At 35.9% G+C, this 18,766-nt stretch overlaps 2 protein-coding genes across 2 annotated transcripts; both read right to left on the bottom strand.

Annotated features, from left to right (window-relative positions):
• Nucleotides 1-4,102: 4,102 nt before the first annotated feature.
• On the bottom strand, nt 4,103-8,325 carry LOC119995465 (plant UBX domain-containing protein 2). Its single transcript, XM_038841976.1, has 3 exons — nt 7,129-8,325; nt 5,451-5,729; nt 4,103-4,633 (listed from the first exon to the last, which is right to left on the bottom strand). The coding sequence occupies exons 1-3, from the start codon at nt 8,041-8,043 to the stop codon at nt 4,376-4,378; spliced, it is 1,452 nt and encodes a 483-aa protein (XP_038697904.1). The 5' UTR covers nt 8,044-8,325; the 3' UTR covers nt 4,103-4,375.
• Nucleotides 8,326-10,032: 1,707 nt separating this feature from the next.
• Nucleotides 10,033-11,849, bottom strand: LOC119995270 (probable mannitol dehydrogenase). The gene is made up of 5 exons (XM_038841731.1): nt 11,596-11,849; nt 11,316-11,429; nt 10,711-11,224; nt 10,460-10,613; nt 10,033-10,357 (listed from the first exon to the last, which is right to left on the bottom strand). Exons 1-5 carry the CDS (start codon nt 11,691-11,693, stop codon nt 10,152-10,154), a joined length of 1,086 nt encoding a protein of 361 aa, XP_038697659.1. The 5' UTR covers nt 11,694-11,849; the 3' UTR covers nt 10,033-10,151.
• Between the last annotated feature and the right edge of the window lie 6,917 nt (nt 11,850-18,766).

The following is an 18,766-nucleotide window of genomic DNA, read 5'->3' as shown; positions in this document are numbered from 1 at the left end:
TATTTACTTCAAACTTGATAACATTATACCTAGAAAACGGGTATAATTGACTTTGAAATTGGTAAGATGATATTGATATGTGATGCGCATATTATTATTATACACCTTTTTGCTTATGTTTTTAGGTCGAATTGACGTTTTGTTTATCGAAATAAGATCGGATTATGAATAAATTATATTTTTTGTGCTTTTTCAGCTCCTTACGCTTAACAACTGCTCAACCCATGCTCGAGCATATATGTCACAACACAGACAGAGTTCTAGACGAACAAAAAACCACAATAACCCAAACTCAAATCCAACTTAAAACCTTTTTCTCAAATATATTGGTAACTTGTATTGATTTAGACTCATAAAATTGGATTAGACAAATAATCAGAGGGTATTTGTTGATCGTTTCGTATATGAGACAAACCCTAAAAAACTTACCTCTACGCCATCACCATTCTTTGTATAGTCGACAATGTTCTTTTCAAGTTGTTGAAGCTAATAGTCATTCGTATAATCCTTCTGTGAATCGTTATCTTTCATCTTCAACACTTCTTTAATAAATCTTGCGTTGAAAAGTTTTTGGCCTATAGAATTCTTTTTTGAGAGAATTTGTGTGTAAACTTATGAGTTTCTAGTATAATATGTAAATACATATTTAATATTTATTTTTAATAAAGGGTATATTTGTAATTCCAAATAAGGATATATATATATATATAAATCAAAAAATCAAAAAGTTGTGTAAACTTAGTAGTTTATGTGGTGTAAATAAAATTTCTCTTGATTAAGATGCAAATTAATTAGACATCAGAGCTTCTCCTATGGATTTTGAAAGTTGCAAAAATAAATTAAAACAATAAATCAACCATCAATGGCATGTTTTTTTTTTTCCAACTAACACATGGCATAACAACTTTTCAAATATAATAATTCATTAATAATCTTGTACTAGAAATTGTAAACAAATACCTTTTAATATTTAAAATTCTTATTTTTAATTTCAACAACTACCCTTAATTTCTTAATTTACAATTATAAAAAATAGATATTTAAATCCTAGATTTCAAATCTAAATTTTTTAACTGAGAACGATACCATACTATAGTTTGTCCTTTGGACATATGCTACGGGCTTAAACTCAAATTGTCAGGGCGTACGGAAATTTTCCACTTGACAAAATGATAAATTGGGTTAAAGCCCAACGTGTGATCACAAAGGTATTGCTGTCAGTGAAAATCGAACTCAAAAACTTCTGAATCCATATGGTTTGGACTCAGAGAGATTCCCCACTATATTATCACCCTATTAGTTATCCCAAATCTAAACCCTAAACTCTAAATTTGAAACCTTAAACTTTAAACCGTAAATTTAAAAATCTTAAATACTAAAATAAATGATTAAGCAGTGCCCTAAGAGCACCTCCTTAACATGAAAAAAAAGGGGAAATGTTATTTAGTGCTCTTAGGGCATAAACGAAAATGTTATTTAATGGTCTTAGGGCATTGGATAAATGATATAAATGTATTTTGGAGTTTGAAAATTTTTTATTTTAAGTTTAAAAAATTAAGTGAGAAAGTATTTATTACACATGACATTTATGGTGAATCCTTAACCGTTGTCCTTGGAACACTCAACATGAAGCAACAAATTTTCAAAGATGTTGAATCAGTGCATTTAATTTTTCAACTTTCAAAGATGTTGAATCAGGGACAAGGGTGAAGCGTAAAAGTCACCCCAACATGCAGGGCGACCATGATCCAACCCCACCCCTCCCCGTTGCCATCCATACTCGACACCTAAACGAAACTAAAAAAGAACCTTAGGTTAAGTGTCGGAAAAGAGGGGTCATATATGCATTTAGACAATCTATTGCAGGGCCGACAGTAGGCCAATTTTGGCCACCAATATTTTTTTAAAAATTGTATAAAAATGATAAATATAAAGTTTATATGGTGTTTAGATCATCATTGTGTATTTATTTGGGAAAAAAAATTCGTTGACAAAAGATTGATACAAATATGAAACATTTTTTATCGTTGGATCAAAACCTATTTTATTTATTTTTATTTGTCAATGAATTTAGTTTTTTTTTTCTTTAAAAAACCACATGATGTTTTGATCTACACACTAAATACTTTACATCTATTGTTTGTTTATAATTTATTAAAATTTAATCAAGTCCCAATTAGATCTACGGCTACTCCTGCAGTAGATGGTCTCTTGCAGAGCCCCGAACTCATAAGTTTCGTAGTGGCAAAAACATTACAGGGATTCTGTAGTGTCATATTGATTGGTGTATATAACTTAAAAAATAACTATTTTTAATGTTGGACCCACATGAATTTAAAATTTTGATAGAAAAAAAAAATTTTAAAAATGGCATAAATGATTCAAACATGTTTCAAATCATCCAATTTGTAGTGGGTGGCATGGAGCACTCTTACAACAAATGCACAGTAATATATGCATTAATGTGTAGCACTGGTGACTGGCTTTAGTGATAGTTAACGACAGGTGGGTCGACAACACGAGAGCACAAACATTAATTGTACAATATTGTTGAAACAGGAAAAAGATTGTCTGGAATTATTCCACCAATTTCATCAAATCTACACCATTGAATGGTGGGGTATTGTATTGTCAAATCCAATGCAATCATGCATTGAATGGTGGAGATTTGATGGAATTGGCTGGACTAATTCCAGCCTCCCCTATCCCATTGAAACATGATTAGATTAATAAGTGTCATTGAATTATATTATTATAGCATTAAACATCTGTGAACATAAAGAGCTATCGTCAACTTTGCCTTTTTTATAAAAAAAATCGAGAGGTAGGCATGTTCTTTGGACAATCTTTTAAATTCAAATTTTGGTTAGTTTAGGCACGCGTAAACATGTCCGACAAGTTAATTGGTTGGAGGTCTAGAGCAAAACACTTAGAAATAGTTGCGTCAGTTTAAATCGAACTTCAAACCTTAGACGAAATTCTTTACGATCTAAATCCAGAAAGATAATCAACTCGCCAAGCAGTTACTGTCGACCTGGCGCTTGGTGAGATGTCTGTTGCACTCTTTTTTTGGTAAGTCTGTTTCACTCTTTCTTTATCAACAGACATTAGGATAGCACGAGAGAGAGAGAGAGAGCTGGTTGAATTAGGTCCAGCAGATGAGATGATGTTACATGCTTAAAAAAAACAGTAGTGCTAGGTATCACATGGTAGCCCAAATATTTTAAACGAAATTTTAAAACGATTTAATTCTCAAAATACATGTTAGATTTTAAAAAAAATTACATATTCAGAATCAGCACGTAAAACTCTTTCTAACAACATCCATTATCGATGAGTTTTATCTGGTAAATCTTAAGTCCGTTGTTTTTTTCAATGGAATTTCAAAAACAAATCAATTCAAAACTAAAACAATGAATTCTAGATGATGCTTTAAAAAACAATAAAATCTATATTAAAACAATAAATTTTGGACAATGAATTTTAGAATAAAAGATGGAAAATAAAACTATTTCATTGATTAAATCAATGGAATTAACCTGTTAGACTCCCATGGGCTACCAAATTGATGGACTACGTGTCATTTTCAAAAAAGAAAATTCACGAGGATTTTCTTTTTTGGATCATCACATGCTCTATTTTTTTTAATCACATGGAGAGCTGGGCTTCATTTGGATCTTCGTCACCAATCCAATAAGATTCTTCCCCATTTGGCACGGGGTTTGTCAGCCCATGTGCGTCTTTATCACATAAGCTGTGGTTTTTTTGCATTAGTTTTTTTTTTTTTTTTAATATAGGGGAAAAGGATGGGAAGACTCGAACTCGAGAACTCTTTGAGATACCATACACATGAGTGTCATCTTAGTAGATCCAGATCATCTGAGCTAACTTTGCTGAGCCATCCAAACTGACCGTGACCAATATTTGTACGTTCGGTTTTCCCGAACTATCAAAATTCAAATCACAATCATCAAAGAAACAATACCACAAATCCATACATAACCATGGCCCTGCCCTTGGTGGTGTTTTCCATAAAATCCTGTCCGTACAAAACAAGCATGCTCAAAACAAGAAGCATTCTATCAAAACAACCACAACCGTGGAAAGGAAGCAATTACCCCGCTTCATTTATTCCAACCAACAATTTCATAACCGTTCACTCGGAAAAAATAAATGTGAGTTCTCCTTTGAGCCCTGATGAGGTGCCCAGTAAAGGTAGAGAGGTTTAATCTTCTTTTGGTGTACATCTGTTTACTAGAATAAAAAAAGGTAAAAAATGTGTATAAACCAGACCTAATTATGGTTCTGTTGAACACTATAACAAGAATAGGAGGCATGAGCAGAAGACTTTAATGGACTCCCCAAACAAAGGCACTTACACTGGACCAACTGCTGAACTACTCACAAGTGGTTCACTTATCTCAAGGAGCTCATTACAAAGTCCGGTGAAGACGATCAAATCTGTTTCAATGGGACTGAACTTAATCAGTGCTGAAGGAACCAAATCTTCTTCGTCTAGTGTTGTGGCTTTCTCCCCATTTGCAGGAAAATGAGGTATCACGCGCCGTTTGACTGCTACAGGATGTAACAGCTCAAACTCCAAACAAGGTTCTTTGAGTGCCAAGCTCACAAACTGAAGAGAACAAAAAGACTCAAATCAATTCGTTGACAGAAAAATGTATAAGCTAACCACCTGTGTTCACAAGATCTAGTATTGTAGTACGCCTCAAAGAGTATGAACGTAATTTTCTTTCCACAAGTAGGCATAACACACAAACCTAATGTAAAAGAGATTAAGAAGTTCAAAACTCTTTAATGATGGACAAAAGAAAAAAATCAATGACGCGGGGGTATTTACTGTTATTTGTGAATGAGAAAGAGAAAAAGCCACTACGTGAAAGTAAAATGACAATGAGTTGAAATGGTCTATTTAATGCAAGGTCATGTGCTAGCTACTGAGCACCAAAAGACATTTGGCAAGAATAATTGATAGCATCAACTAAGATTTTTTTTTTATCGACTTTAAATTAAATAAGGCTCAAAATCTAGGTCAGATTAGCTTGCAGATAGGGGGCAATCTCAATGAGATGCATCCTTGCATCTTCAGTTGCACAACAGCGTATTTATCATGAACTGTGACAGCAAATCCACATTTAGAGATTCTCAATCCAACGGCACCCAGGTGTCTGTCAAAATTAAGATTAGATATACATTGAGAATATTTGTATGAAATGTGAGACGAAATCAATTAATACAAAATGAGAGAATAATTTGTGACGAGGGATCAAACCATTTCTGACAATTACCAACTGCTGAAAAGTTTATCAATGAATAATACCTCCTAGCAAATAACATATTGCATTGATTGGAGCTACTTCAGTGGTTCTAAGCATCAGAAAAGCAAGCACGAGAGAAGAAAATTAAATAACATGTGACGCTAGAGAACTGACCTCATAGAGAGCAGTAGTTGGCTCCCATGGTGAAAAACAACCTTGAAGCACCACCCCATCAGGAAATTGGACACGGATAACAGTTCTAGTATATTTCTTCTTGGCAGCTTTTGCCTGCTTTTCCTTGAGTGACTTGGGAATCAAAAGTTGAGATTCAGCCATCTTCTTCTTTCTCATCTCGGCTTCTCTTTTAACCTCTTCTAACGAAAGCTTATAGAAAGAATCTGGCAGCTCGATTTTAGCTGCTACACTCTCAGGTACAGAGAAGAAGACCCGAGTCTAACAAAACCAAAAGGAAAGACCAAAATGACATACATAGCACAATAACGAAGTTCTAACGTAAACTTTAGGTGAAACATATAAAGAACAGTGCATATTTGACCAATAACTAATAAGAGTAAATGCAATAACCACAGATGAGGATCAAAGCAGAAACAGGAAGAAAATATTGGCGAACGGGTGGGCAATAGCAACACTCATTTTAGAATATATAAACAAAAATGTACATCAGAGAAACACAACTCGAAGAAAGAAACAAGCAGAAAACTCAGGTTAATGAAAAAAATTGAACTCAACAAGGCCACAGAAAGAACTCATTAAGGAACATAAATCTCACTGATATATTCCTTGGATGATAAAAATAATACTTTCTCATACAGCCAGTTGGATAACCATAGCTAAGTCACAAGACTCACAAGTCACAACCAGAAAGAAAACTAAGAAAACGTACAGAATTTCAGGATTGTTGTAAATTTGAAAGAAACAAGGATGAAGAAGGTGAATCGAACAGTGATAGACGAGAACAACATGAAGCAACTCCTAATAATGATGGTTCGTCTTCTAGCAACACTATTCAAGGGAGTTGGAATGGACTTTTGTGGATGCTAGGGCTTTCAATGATATTAGGAAAAAATTAACTGAAGTAACAGTTTTGAGGCATCCTGATCGGTAAAGGTTTTAAATTTCCTATTCTGGTAGTTAGATTCGCATAAGTTGCTGATCTTTACCAATATTCTCTAATTGACTTTATCTAGATTCCTACTTGGATTCCACTAATTTCCATTTTTGTAATAATAGAATACTTGATTTAATCCGAATATCACCTGCAATAACTCATTTACATTGATAGGCTTAATGAGATTTTCCTTTTTGAACAAGAAAGAATTTCATTGCGAGGCACCATGCGGGTGCCACCCAAAAGGGATACCGAGGGGAACAAGAAACAAAAATTACAACTTACAAACTTGAATGAAATTAGACACACAAACACCTACATGACGAGGCATCAATTTGAGCCCACTGCAGGAGTAGACCAACATTGCCCTTCCTCTAGGCTTGTTGGGGATACAGACACATGTGAGACTTGAAAAATAGAAGAAACATCATTTCCTCAGGAACTACCCTATTCCCAAAATTTGCGTGCATGCCAATGACGTAAAACAGATGAACATTCACTTTACATGGTCATCAAGCAACATCTAATAATGAAAAGCAATCCTTGATCTATATCATCAATTCAAAAGTTGTGGGCATTGTTCACATCTTCAAATGCTATTCATATGACATTACAGAATAATTCGACGAGTTCACAAAAGTATATCATAACAATATTGAATCAACCAATGATGCAATATTGCAATATAATGTAAGTAACAGAAGCAACCAACAATTAACATACCTGCCTGTCGACCTTCTTTGTTTCAATTAACTCCTCTGTCCCAATTGGAGAAGCAGAAGGTGAGCTCTCAACCTTGTGTTGCTCTTCTTCTTTCTTTGGTTCCAGTAAAGGTATTACCTTATTAATCAAGCCAATTCTCTCCTCTGTAGGAACCTCCATTGCTGCCCACATCTCTCCACCCTCCTCTCTCAATTGAAACCCAACAAATTCCAACAACTCAATCCCTCCTACAACCTCCCCCACGGCCTCCCTTATCTTTGGATTACTCATCCTTATTTTTCTAAACTTCACATTTTCTGGCTCTCTCACTATATTCCTCAGCAATCTAATCACAACCCCCACTGAATCCACTGGGGGCTTCCCTGATAAGAAAGCACCCACACAAGCCTCCAATTCACTTCTAGCCTCCGACCCATTACTAACAACACCAGCATTACTTTCCTCAGCTGAGCTGTTGTTATTGACACAGCCCTCCACATGTGCAGAAACATCCTCTTCGGACCTAAACGATCCCCCACAAATTGGGCACTCGAAGACGTTCAAAGAATACCCATTTTTTGATCTCTTTCCAGAAGTGATCAGCGAGCCATATGGATCGAACACATTTTCAGGTTGACGGCTCGGAATTGAGCTCCCAACAGAACCGGGCCTGCTATGATGATCAGAATCCGCGGCTTTCTGCGGCAACGGCCTTGGATTTGATGTAGCGGTTGAAGCAGATGATTGACTCGGTCTCGCATTCCCGGGTTTCTGGGATTGGTGTGCGAGCAGTGGGTGATTGGGACCTGATGGTGATGGAGAAGCAGAGGATCCCAAGACTCTACCTTGGCCCTTGAATTTACCAGATGAGGAAGATGTGAATTGGGTGTTCACTTTCTTCATGAACCCCTTCATCTTATCTTTCATGTCATCCATTACTCCCAAACAGCGAAGCAAACAAACTCAAGCAAGAAGAATCAAAGAAAGACCACTAGAAGTTTATGCAATGATCAATTAGTATTGATAAAAAGAATTGATTTTTGAATTGACGAGAAATCGGTAAAGAAATATTGACGAATCTGCAAAAGGTGTTTCCGAAAAGTAGAAAGAGAAAGTTGAGAATTTTCTCAGGTTGACCTTGCGAGCTCAGAAAGAACCAAACAAAGGTGCAGTTGGCGTTGGAGGAAGAGATCTCGAGGACTGGTTGTTATTTCGCAATTTGGGGGTTAGCCGGATAGGCAAAGAGCAAGTCTATGCGAGGGCAAAATCGTAAAAACAAAATCAAAAATTGAAAACCAAAACATTTTTGGTTATTTTTGTTTTTAGAATCATCATCATCAACTCAACCTTTTATCTCAAAGGAACATTCCCTTGTCTTTAGAATGTCTTTGAAAATTGACGAAATATTTTCACCCCTCATTTTATTAAGGGTTTGCCCGTTTAAGGTATTAGGGGTGTTGGGTTAGGAGTTATTTATCCCGAACACCTCCCAACCCTTGATTGTTTCAGGTGTTCGAGATTGTTGGAACAAAACCTCTCTACATCCCAAAACAAAGGTTATATTTAAAAATCTCAACACTCTCCAACCTCTCCCAACCCAACATCTCTAAACACCTCAAACGGACAAGCCCTAAGTACACTCTATTACCCTTGTAAAAAACCTAATCTTTCAACAACTCATTGACCTTACTATTTTCAATCATAAAATCATTTCTTGTTCTTCTTCCCCTACCTGAAGTCGGAGACCCGTTCTTAACCTTCGACAGAAACGACCCACAACAGCTTCGATGGAGTGACGCATTAGCACCTTGGACTGAGGTGAATCGTATCTTGCCAATTTGGATCTCAAGCAACACAGGAGCACGATCAATGTCACACAAAGACAAGAGCAAGATTGAATCTCATATTATGAAAAGCCCTAAATGGTCTTTTGCCGAACCAAACTGATTTAGTGAAAAAGATTACAATTGCCAAAAGAAGAGGGTACCTGCTCCATATGTCACACATGAAAGGAACTCTGGAGAGAATCAACACTGTCGCAACACGCCAAAGTCATGGCCCAACCAAGGCTTTGAGCGGTGGAGGAAACTCATTATTGAAACACGTAAGTATCTCTCTTTGTCAGATCATGAGACCCATCATTTCCTAGACCAATTGCCGCAACTGATAAAGATTCCAGTCGCCGGACCGGTGAAATTGACAAAGAAGAGTGAAGAGAGATGGCATAGGAAAACAGGAAACAGGTGGGGTGTAGATTGTGATTTTTCAAAAAACACAAAAAGAGGTGTACTCAATATTCTTATGTTTTGAATTGCGGGATTATTTAGATTTGGATATAATTAATTAAAAATGAGGGTGCAAATAGTTCTCATCTTGAAATTTGGTGTAATTAGAGATCGGAGGATCATTCCCTTGTCTCCAAGGGTAGTCAACAAACAAAGAGAGAAGAAAATTTAGGCACATTACCGTTCACCCCAATGTCCAATCCAATATAGAACTATCAAAAAATTGGTTGTTGTATTTTGAAAAATAAACTATTTTGAAGTTTCGTTTAAAAGAAAATAAAAAAAATCAAAACTGATGATGTTATGCATGGAGAAAGTATGAGAGAACTTTAAAAAAAAGTCAAAACTGATGATGTCATGTATGAAGGAAATGTGGGAGAGCTTACAATGAAAATATGTGGATTCATTAAATTTTGTAATCTAAATAAAAGTAGACGTGCATATATATAATTCAACGTTTTGTGGCCTTATAATTAAATAATTTTTTTTCCTAACTGTCCTTATTGGGATAAGTCTTTCAAATCGTGAAGCTATTGGTAATTGCAACAAAAATTAAAAAAAACCTAAACTAGTTAAGAAAAAAATAAAATCAAACTACTTATCAAACAGAATTATAAAACGAAGACATTTATTTATTCCTTACAAATTCTTCGACCAACAAAATGATTGGGTCGTACCATACAGCAACACAGACGATCTTGTGCACAAACAAAAACTGGAGAATGACCTTCTTCTTTATCCTCACAAAACAAAATATATTTAGGGGATGGGTTTCAATGTGTTTGCGATGTCAATCACAAACCGATACTTAACATCTGCTTTCAGAAGACGTTCCATGGCAGTGTTCACATAATCGATTGGAATCACTTCAACTTCCGAAGTTATACTGTGTTTTGCTGCAAACTCAAGCATTTCTTGCGTTTCTTTCATTCCACCAATGCCACTGCCTCCCAACATCTTCCTCCCTGTCAATCCAATCCAATCAACCCACCTTTCTAATTATCCACATTTTTCACATGATTTATTAATTAGTTAAATCATATATATTCTTAATCACATGCACTTACCCAATATCAAGGGAGAAACAGGCAGCTCAAGTGGCTTCTCTGGAGCACCTACCATAACAAGCTTTCCATGAGACTTTAATAGACCTATCAATGGCAGCAAAGGGTGCATTGCAGACACTGTGTCGATGATCCCATCCATTGTTCCCAGGCCAGCCTACATTTTCAACACCAACCCAAGATCATTTTTGTTTTAAAAAAAAAAATTATGCATTTAATCAATAACTCATATGTGATAAATTAAATATTAGTACCTGCATTTCGTCTTCGTCACGGCTGGCCAAAAATGCATCAGCACCAAGTATTTCAGTGGCTTCCTTTTTCTTATTAGGGGAGGTGCTGATCACTGTGACCTTAACCCCCATAGCCTTTGCAAACTTGACTGCTAGATGGCCCAGCCCACCAAGGCCCACCACACCCACATGCATGCCCGGTTTGTCAAGTCCATAATATTTCAGTGGGCTATAAACTGTGATTCCAGCGCACAACAGAGGAGCCCCAGCATCGAGTGGCAAGTTGTCCGGAATATGCACAACAAAGTGTTCATCGGCCACCATAAGGTTGGAGTAGCCACCGTATGTGGTGGTTCTGTCGTAGTACTTGGCGGCGTAAGTCAGTATCATTTTTGGACAGTAGTTTTCCAGATTTTCATTGCAGTTACTGCAAGAACGACATGATCCCACCATGCAACCTACCCCCACTTTCTCTCCAATTTTGAAATTTTCTACTTCGCTACCCACTTCTGTCACCACTCCCACAATCTCGTGCCTACAAAGTTAACCAATTTAATCGAGTAATTATCTTTTGATGATGTTACTTATATGTATACATACACGCATACACACACATATATGCATACCCAGGAACGAGTGGGTAGATAGAGGAACCCCATTCGTTCTTGATCATGTGGAGATCAGAGTGGCAGATCCCACAATATAACACTTTGAAGGTCACATCCTTCTTTCCTGTGGCCCTGCACATACACAAAACCAAACCTATCAACATAAGGAGAATACCGAATCATATCCGAGCCCATATGTTTTTATGCATGAATTCCAGTGAATCAAACATGACGAGTTGTAATGGGATTTTAAGCAAACGACATTGCAATGCCATTTTAAGTGAAGAGAGATTATAACCTTCTGGAGAATTTGAAAGGAGAGAGGACAGCGGATGCGTCTCTTGCTGCCCATCCAAACGTCTCTCTTGGATGTTCTTTCTCCGGTGAAATTGCCATTTTAGCAGAAAAATTGAAAGAGTTATGAGGTGAGAAAAAGGTTTTGTCTATAATTGCGATTTGGGTTAGGGATTTGGGAGTGTGGCTGCTACGTCTGCTCGTTTACATGTATATACACACAGAGTCGGAGAGGGGGCAGTTATACAGTGACGTACATGGTGAGCTAATAACTAGTGGGCGGGAGTGCCGGATTGGGCTAGGCTGGTGTGAGTGTGTGACGTACCATGAGAGCTAATAAGCTCCTGAAAGTTCAATTTGTTTATTGCGTGACCAAGCCACTTTAGGAAGTATGTGTATGTCTGCTTCTAATATATATTCACTGGAGCAACCCATTATTGAGGCACCAATTACAGTTACCAACATTGTGCCCATTTGGTAAGACGTTTGTGTTGATTTTCAACGCTAACTATTAAGCTGTTGAAAAAAAATTGAGCTTAAAACTGTGAAATAAGCTGTGAGTTTTGGCGAAACTTTTACTGTAGTTAGCGGTTAAACGGTGTAAAATCAATTTTGGTTGTATTTTTAATTTACAATATTTTTTAAGCACAATTTTTATTTAAAAATTTATAATATTTGCATACAATATTTGTACATAAATACTATGTATGATATAAATATAAAAATTATATCTAATAAAAAGTTTTATATTGTAGATATATTTTTTGTAATATAAATATGAATACAAATATATTTATATTATATATTTAAATAATATAAATATTTATATATAATTTTAAAATAAATATATAATATAAATACTATATTTATATATAGGCATGGAACCCACGCCAAAAGAAATTAGAAAAAAAAAACTCAAACTTTTTGGGGTGTAGCAACTACAATGATAGTTTTTTGCTGGGCCAACAAAAATGTATATGATTTTGTATATTGAAATATGTGTTTTGTTGATGTGATTGTATTGAGAGATAATGTTTTGTTGATGTGACTGTATTACGATTTTATGTTTTGATGTAGTTTTGTTGTGGATAATATAGAGGTATAGAATATTGTTGGCCTCCATGTTAGGTAAGAAGGAATAATGTATAGGAATTTGTGTTTTACTAATTTAGCTGTGTTGGGAGATGTATTTTGCTGATTTTGTTGTATTGGGAGACATACTTGGCTTGATATTTTATGTAATAGAAGCGAGATTTAATATTGATTTTTGTTGGGCCATTAAAAATAACCCATTGTGGTTGCTCTTACTGCTTCATTTTGTGGGCAGTAATGCCCCACTTTATTAGATGTTTGGTGGGGAGATTTGGCAAAACTAGTCTACCCTATAAACGCCTCACCAAACGCAACTAATTATTGGAGAGTTACAACTAAATTCCTGCAATTCCAAATTCTGACGACAAATATCCGTTTTCACTTCTATATGCATGGTTGAAGTTTTTATTTTTTTTATGATGTCCATTTTTAGTTTGCGACTTGTATCGAAACTTGGGTGTAACGATGATAAATGAGCGAGGATTGGTATAGGCATACCTCAATAGCGACACGTTGCATCGAAACTTAGGTGCAATGATAAATGAGAAAGGGGGGTTGGCCCTTGCATACCTCTATAGCGACGCTCTACATCGGATTTGAGTGTAGTGATAAATGAGTAAGCACCTATAGGGCATCCCCGCATGCGTCGCGCTGCATCGACAATATGGTAATACATAGACAAAGGGTTTCTTTGTTATGCACCGGTGAGGCGAAAAAAGCTAGTTCATGATTATAAAATTAAAATAGACACTTGAAACAAATGGTCACTTACAAAGAGATTAATTGAACTAGTGACACCGTAATTAGACCTAAGATTAACATAATGTTTCCACTTAGTAAAAAAATCTAGAGAGATTGAAAACACATCTTATAATATAGGTATATTAATAGATAACGAATTAAAAAAGATATTTTAGAGATAAAAATGAAAAACGGTAGGATCTAATGGCTAAATTGGTGGTAAGGAAAGTGATAATTAATGTTATAAGTATTTTCACCCGCAAATAAAATTAGATGAAAATATATATTAAGAAACAAGTTCTGCAGAACCTAAATAAGATTGTTTAGAGTATTCCAATTATATTTTTAGGACAATATTGCTGTTCTCCTTTGCAATTTTTAGCATATAATATATGTAATTAATGATCAGTAATCATTCTAATTAAATGTGGTTATGGTGCATAACTTTAGTATTTTAAGAATGTTTGGAATCTTTTATAAGGGATAACATGTCTATCTTCATGGCTGCTTATTTCTCTAATGGTGTTAGCTCTTGGAATCTTTTATAAGGAATAACATGTCTATACATATCTTCATGACGCTTGTTATCTCTAATGGTGTCAGCTGGTTTAACTTCTACTTAGAGTCCGCTGCTGCAGTCCCTATAAAATTTGATTATTATGTCACCTAAACCTAATCCTTGACTAATTCATTAACATTTCATCAATTAATATATATATATATGTATCTATCTATATATATATATATATATATATAGATAGATAGATAGATAGATAGATACATACACACACCTCTCTTAGGTGTACAATAATTTTTAAAAAATCTCAAAAAAAGAAGAAGAAAGTAGGCAAAATTTTGCGGATTCAGGGGTACTAGTTTTTACAGTGTACCCCGCTGTAGTAATAATGAGGTGGTTAAGATTTTTATAACAATTTAATAAAATTATAAATGTGTTTTGATCAAGTTTATGAAGCCAACGGTATATCTGTTATCTCAAACAAAAATCAAATTCATAACAAGATAGACATAATATTTTAGGTTTATATTCAATGGTCCCAAAATTTTCATATATTTTTCATGTTCGATTTGATTTTTGTTTGAGACAAAAAATATGTCGTTGGATTCGTAAACTCGATCCAATCGCATTCATAATTTTTAATAAATTTTTTTTTATGGCTTTACAACCATTACAGCAGGACCTGCTATAAGTTTTTTAGAGCAGGTCCCAGCCACCCAATTTTGCCTGCTGGATCATGTATTAAACTAGCTATTAGAACTTTAAAAAATGATAATATGTTACCAACTTTGCATCCAACGACTTAGAACCATTCAGGCTTTTCATGCATTTCTTTAATGAACTTAGTTCTTTTTTTTCAACATAAAATACAATATTAAATTTAAAATCATTGATACTTTAAATTAAAATTGTTAGTATCAAAAAGTAAGAAAAATGAGGGGCTTGGAAGAGGAGGGTATCCCAAACCCTAAGTTAGATTACCTCGACATGATCCCACCATAAACAATAGCGTCTAAGGTGGAGAAGCATAGCATAGCTTTACGTAGGGATAAAAACGGTTAGTTATTTTCGTTTATCGGTCTGTTCTATAAAGAATATGTAATTTTTTTTGAAAATAACCGATCAATCGGTTCGTTTATCTGTCAATTCGGTTACATTGATATTTTTTGTACAACCTTAGCTGTACGCAGATTAAAGAGAAGTTGTGCAATTTTTAGCTTTGCCTAGCTTTGAGAAATTATTCGAGGTGGAATATGGTTTTAGTAGGGTAGGCGTAAATGCTGTTTTATCTCAAGAGAAGTTACTAGTGAGAAGCTGAGTGATGCCAGACGTAAGTAGAGTCCCTATGATCAGGAGTTTTATGCAGTAATAGGGGAGTTAAAGCATTGAGAAAATTAATTAATTCAAAAGGAGTTCATCTTCTTTACTGATCATCAAGCCCTAAAATTCATCAAAAATCAGAAAAACTTGGGTGCCATTCATGTTCGATGGTCAACTTTCTTGTAGAAATTATCTTTCATGATTTCGTGATTAAACACAAGTCTAGAGCGCTGAATAAAGTAGTGGAGGCTCTGAGTACGAGGACCAATACGCTTGTGACGATCAATGTAGCATGTGTTAGACCTTTTATATATAATAAGGATCATGCTGTATCATCAAGAATACATGTTGAGAAGACAAACCTGAATCCTTGTTTCCAAAACAAAGAAGGATGGAGTCTTCCACAGACAAATCACCTTATGTTCTTGAAAACACAAAGAACTCTCACTCTTGAATGGGAGAAGAGGAGAAAACACAAGTGGCGTTTATGATTTGGCTTGGGGACCACAACCCTTGGCTTGACCTTTATATACTAATTTAGACTAGAATCCCATCAAACCCTAATCTAATTAGTATTAGGTTTCTACACATTATAGCCCATACCCAATAGATATCTCTAGAGCCCAATTAATAGATCACTTATTCGGCCCTAAAGAATTAAATAGCCCATAATACAGTTGTCATTTAATATGTAAACCCAACACAAGAAATAAAAAAAAAAAAAAAACCAACAATCTCCCACTTGGGTTTACATATGTTTCCTGAGACAATTGTATCACATGTAGTCTTGAGTGCGCACCATAAACTATCTACCTTGAAATATCTCTTTAGTAACAATCTGGTCCATCTCCTATATCAGTATGAGATCAAAGCGGCCTTGGACACATATATTCGTAACTAGACCCATCAATGGTCACCATACCAACACATTCAATGACATAGATCGAGTATGGATGCATAGCATGGAAATTACATGTAATATGATCTTAAACATGCCTATTCCCAATTGGTCCGACTTTATTCTTTATGAGATCAAACATGAACAACATCCAGAGTCAATAATATGAGCAACATACTTTATTCTGTAGAAAATAAATAGAAATGTGCCCAAAAAAAAATTAAATAAAAATAAATGCAAACCCCCACTAAAGCTGCATGCTCATGAAACACTTTGGGTGGTAAACCCTTGGTGAGCGGATCCGCAATCATGGAGTTTGACCCAATATGTTCCATAGACAATTGTTGACTCTGAACTCTTTCTTTAAGAACGATAAACTTAATGTCTACGTGCTTCGACTTCGTATCGCTTCTGTCATTATTGGAATATAGCACAGCAGACTTATTGTCACAAAACAATTTAAGTGGTCTTTCAATGCCAACCACAACACGCAGCCCAGTGACAAAGTTGCGTAGCCATAATCCATGATTGGATGCCTCATAGCAAGCTATAATCTCAGCTGCCATAGTAGACAGCTGTGAATGACTGCTTAGCGCTCGTCCAGGAAATAGCTCCCCCAGCATGCAGGTAAATATAGCCTGATGTGGATCTTAAACTATCTTGGCATCCAGAAAAATCAGAGTCAGAATACCCAATGATCTCCAAATTATCTGACTTCTGATAGGTGAGCATGTAGTCTTTTGTTCTCTGCAAATAACGCATGACCCGTTTGGCTGCTCTCCAATGATCCATCCCTGGGTTACTTAAAAATCTGCCCAACATCCCTACAATGAACGCAATGTCCGGGCGTGTGCATACTTGAGCATACATAAGACTTCCTACAGCTGATGCATAAGGAATCTTTTGCATTTCTTCATGTTCCAAATCATTCTTAGGGCATTGTTTGAGACTGAGTTTATCTCTTTTAGCAATAGGGTTATCTCCTGGTGCACAAAATTTCAAGTCGAATCTATTAAGAACTCTTTCGATATAGTTCTTTTGTGATAACCCAAGAGTACCGCGAGAGCGATCTCGATATATTTGTATTCCTAACACAAAAGAGGCGTCACCAAGATCTTTCATCTCAAAATTCTTAGTCAGAAATCTCTTGGTTTTGTGCAATAAGCCTATATCACTGCTTGCAAGCAGTATATCATCGACATACAACACTAGAAAAATAAACTTACTCCCACTAAACTTGTGATACACACAATCTTCAACCTTATTTACCTCAAAATCAAAAGAGATAATTGTCTGATGAAACTTGTGGTACCATTGACGAGAAGTCTGTTTGAGACCATAAATGGATTTCTTTAATTTGCAAACCATGTCCTTTGAATCACTGAATACAAAGTTTTCTGGTTGTACCATATAAATTGTCTCTTTAATGTCTCCATTTAGAAACGCAGTCTTTACATCCATCTGATGTAGCTCTTAATCATAATGAGCCACAAGTGCCATTATAGTCCTAAAAGAGTCTTTTGAAGAAACTGGAGAGAAAGTCTCTTTATAGTCAATGCCTTCCTTTTGAGTAAATCTCTTAGCAACAAGACGCGCTTTATATTTCTCAATTTTGCCCTTTGAATCCCTTTTGGTTTTGAAGACCCACTTACAACCAATGGGCTTCGCACCTGCAGGCAACTCAATGAGTTCCCAAACGTCATTGTCTTTCATAGATTTCATCCATCGTTCATGGCATCAATCCACTTTTGAGAGTTAGAACTTTGTTTGACTTGGTGGAAATTGATTGGATCATCTTCCACTACCCCTATGTCAAACTCATGCTCTTGGAGGAATACGATGTAATCATCCGAAATCGCATTTTTTCCTTTCTCTTGTGGATCTTCTCAATGGCACATCTACCTGAGGTTATTGAGTTTGCACTTCAGGTACAATTTCTTCATTTTGTACAGGGAGCTCTTTGACATTGTCTTGATATTCCGGATTTGCATTTATGACAATGTCAGGAATAATAGCCTGAACATTATCAACAGCAATAGGAAGAGTAATAAAGTCCTCTTCAAAGACAATGTCTTTAACTTTATCTCCTCCACCAAACTCAACCTCCTCAAGAAATCTTGCATTTCCAGTCTCAAAAAAAGTCCTAGTAGTGGGATCATAAAATTTGAAACCCCTTGATCGTTCGGAGTACCCTACAAAGTAGCAGCTTGTAGTTCTTGAGTCCAGTTTCCTTTCATTAGGCTTGTAAGGCCTAGCCTTGGCTGGACAACCCCAAATGTGTAGGTGCCTAATACTAGGTTTCTTTCCTGTCCATAATTCCTAAGGAGTTTTTGCTACCGCTTTGCTTGGAACTCTGTTGAGGATATATACTACAGTCTTTAGAGCTTCTCCCCAGAGGGATTCTGGCAAGGAAGAATGACTAATCATGCTTCTTACCATGTCCTTAAGCGTTCTGTTTCATCTTTCAGCAACACCATTCATGCAAGGTTTGCCTGGCATTGTGTATTGCGGGACGATACCACATTCCTCTAGGAATTTTGCAAAAGGTCCTGGACGTTGTTCACCTGAGCCATCAAATCTACCATAGTATTCACCACCACGATAAGA

This window comes from Tripterygium wilfordii, chromosome 3 (assembly GCF_013401445.1).
Source record: "Tripterygium wilfordii isolate XIE 37 chromosome 3, ASM1340144v1, whole genome shotgun sequence".
Lineage (NCBI taxonomy): Eukaryota > Viridiplantae > Streptophyta > Magnoliopsida > Celastrales > Celastraceae > Tripterygium > Tripterygium wilfordii.
This window is presented reverse-complemented; position numbering and strand designations above follow the sequence as displayed.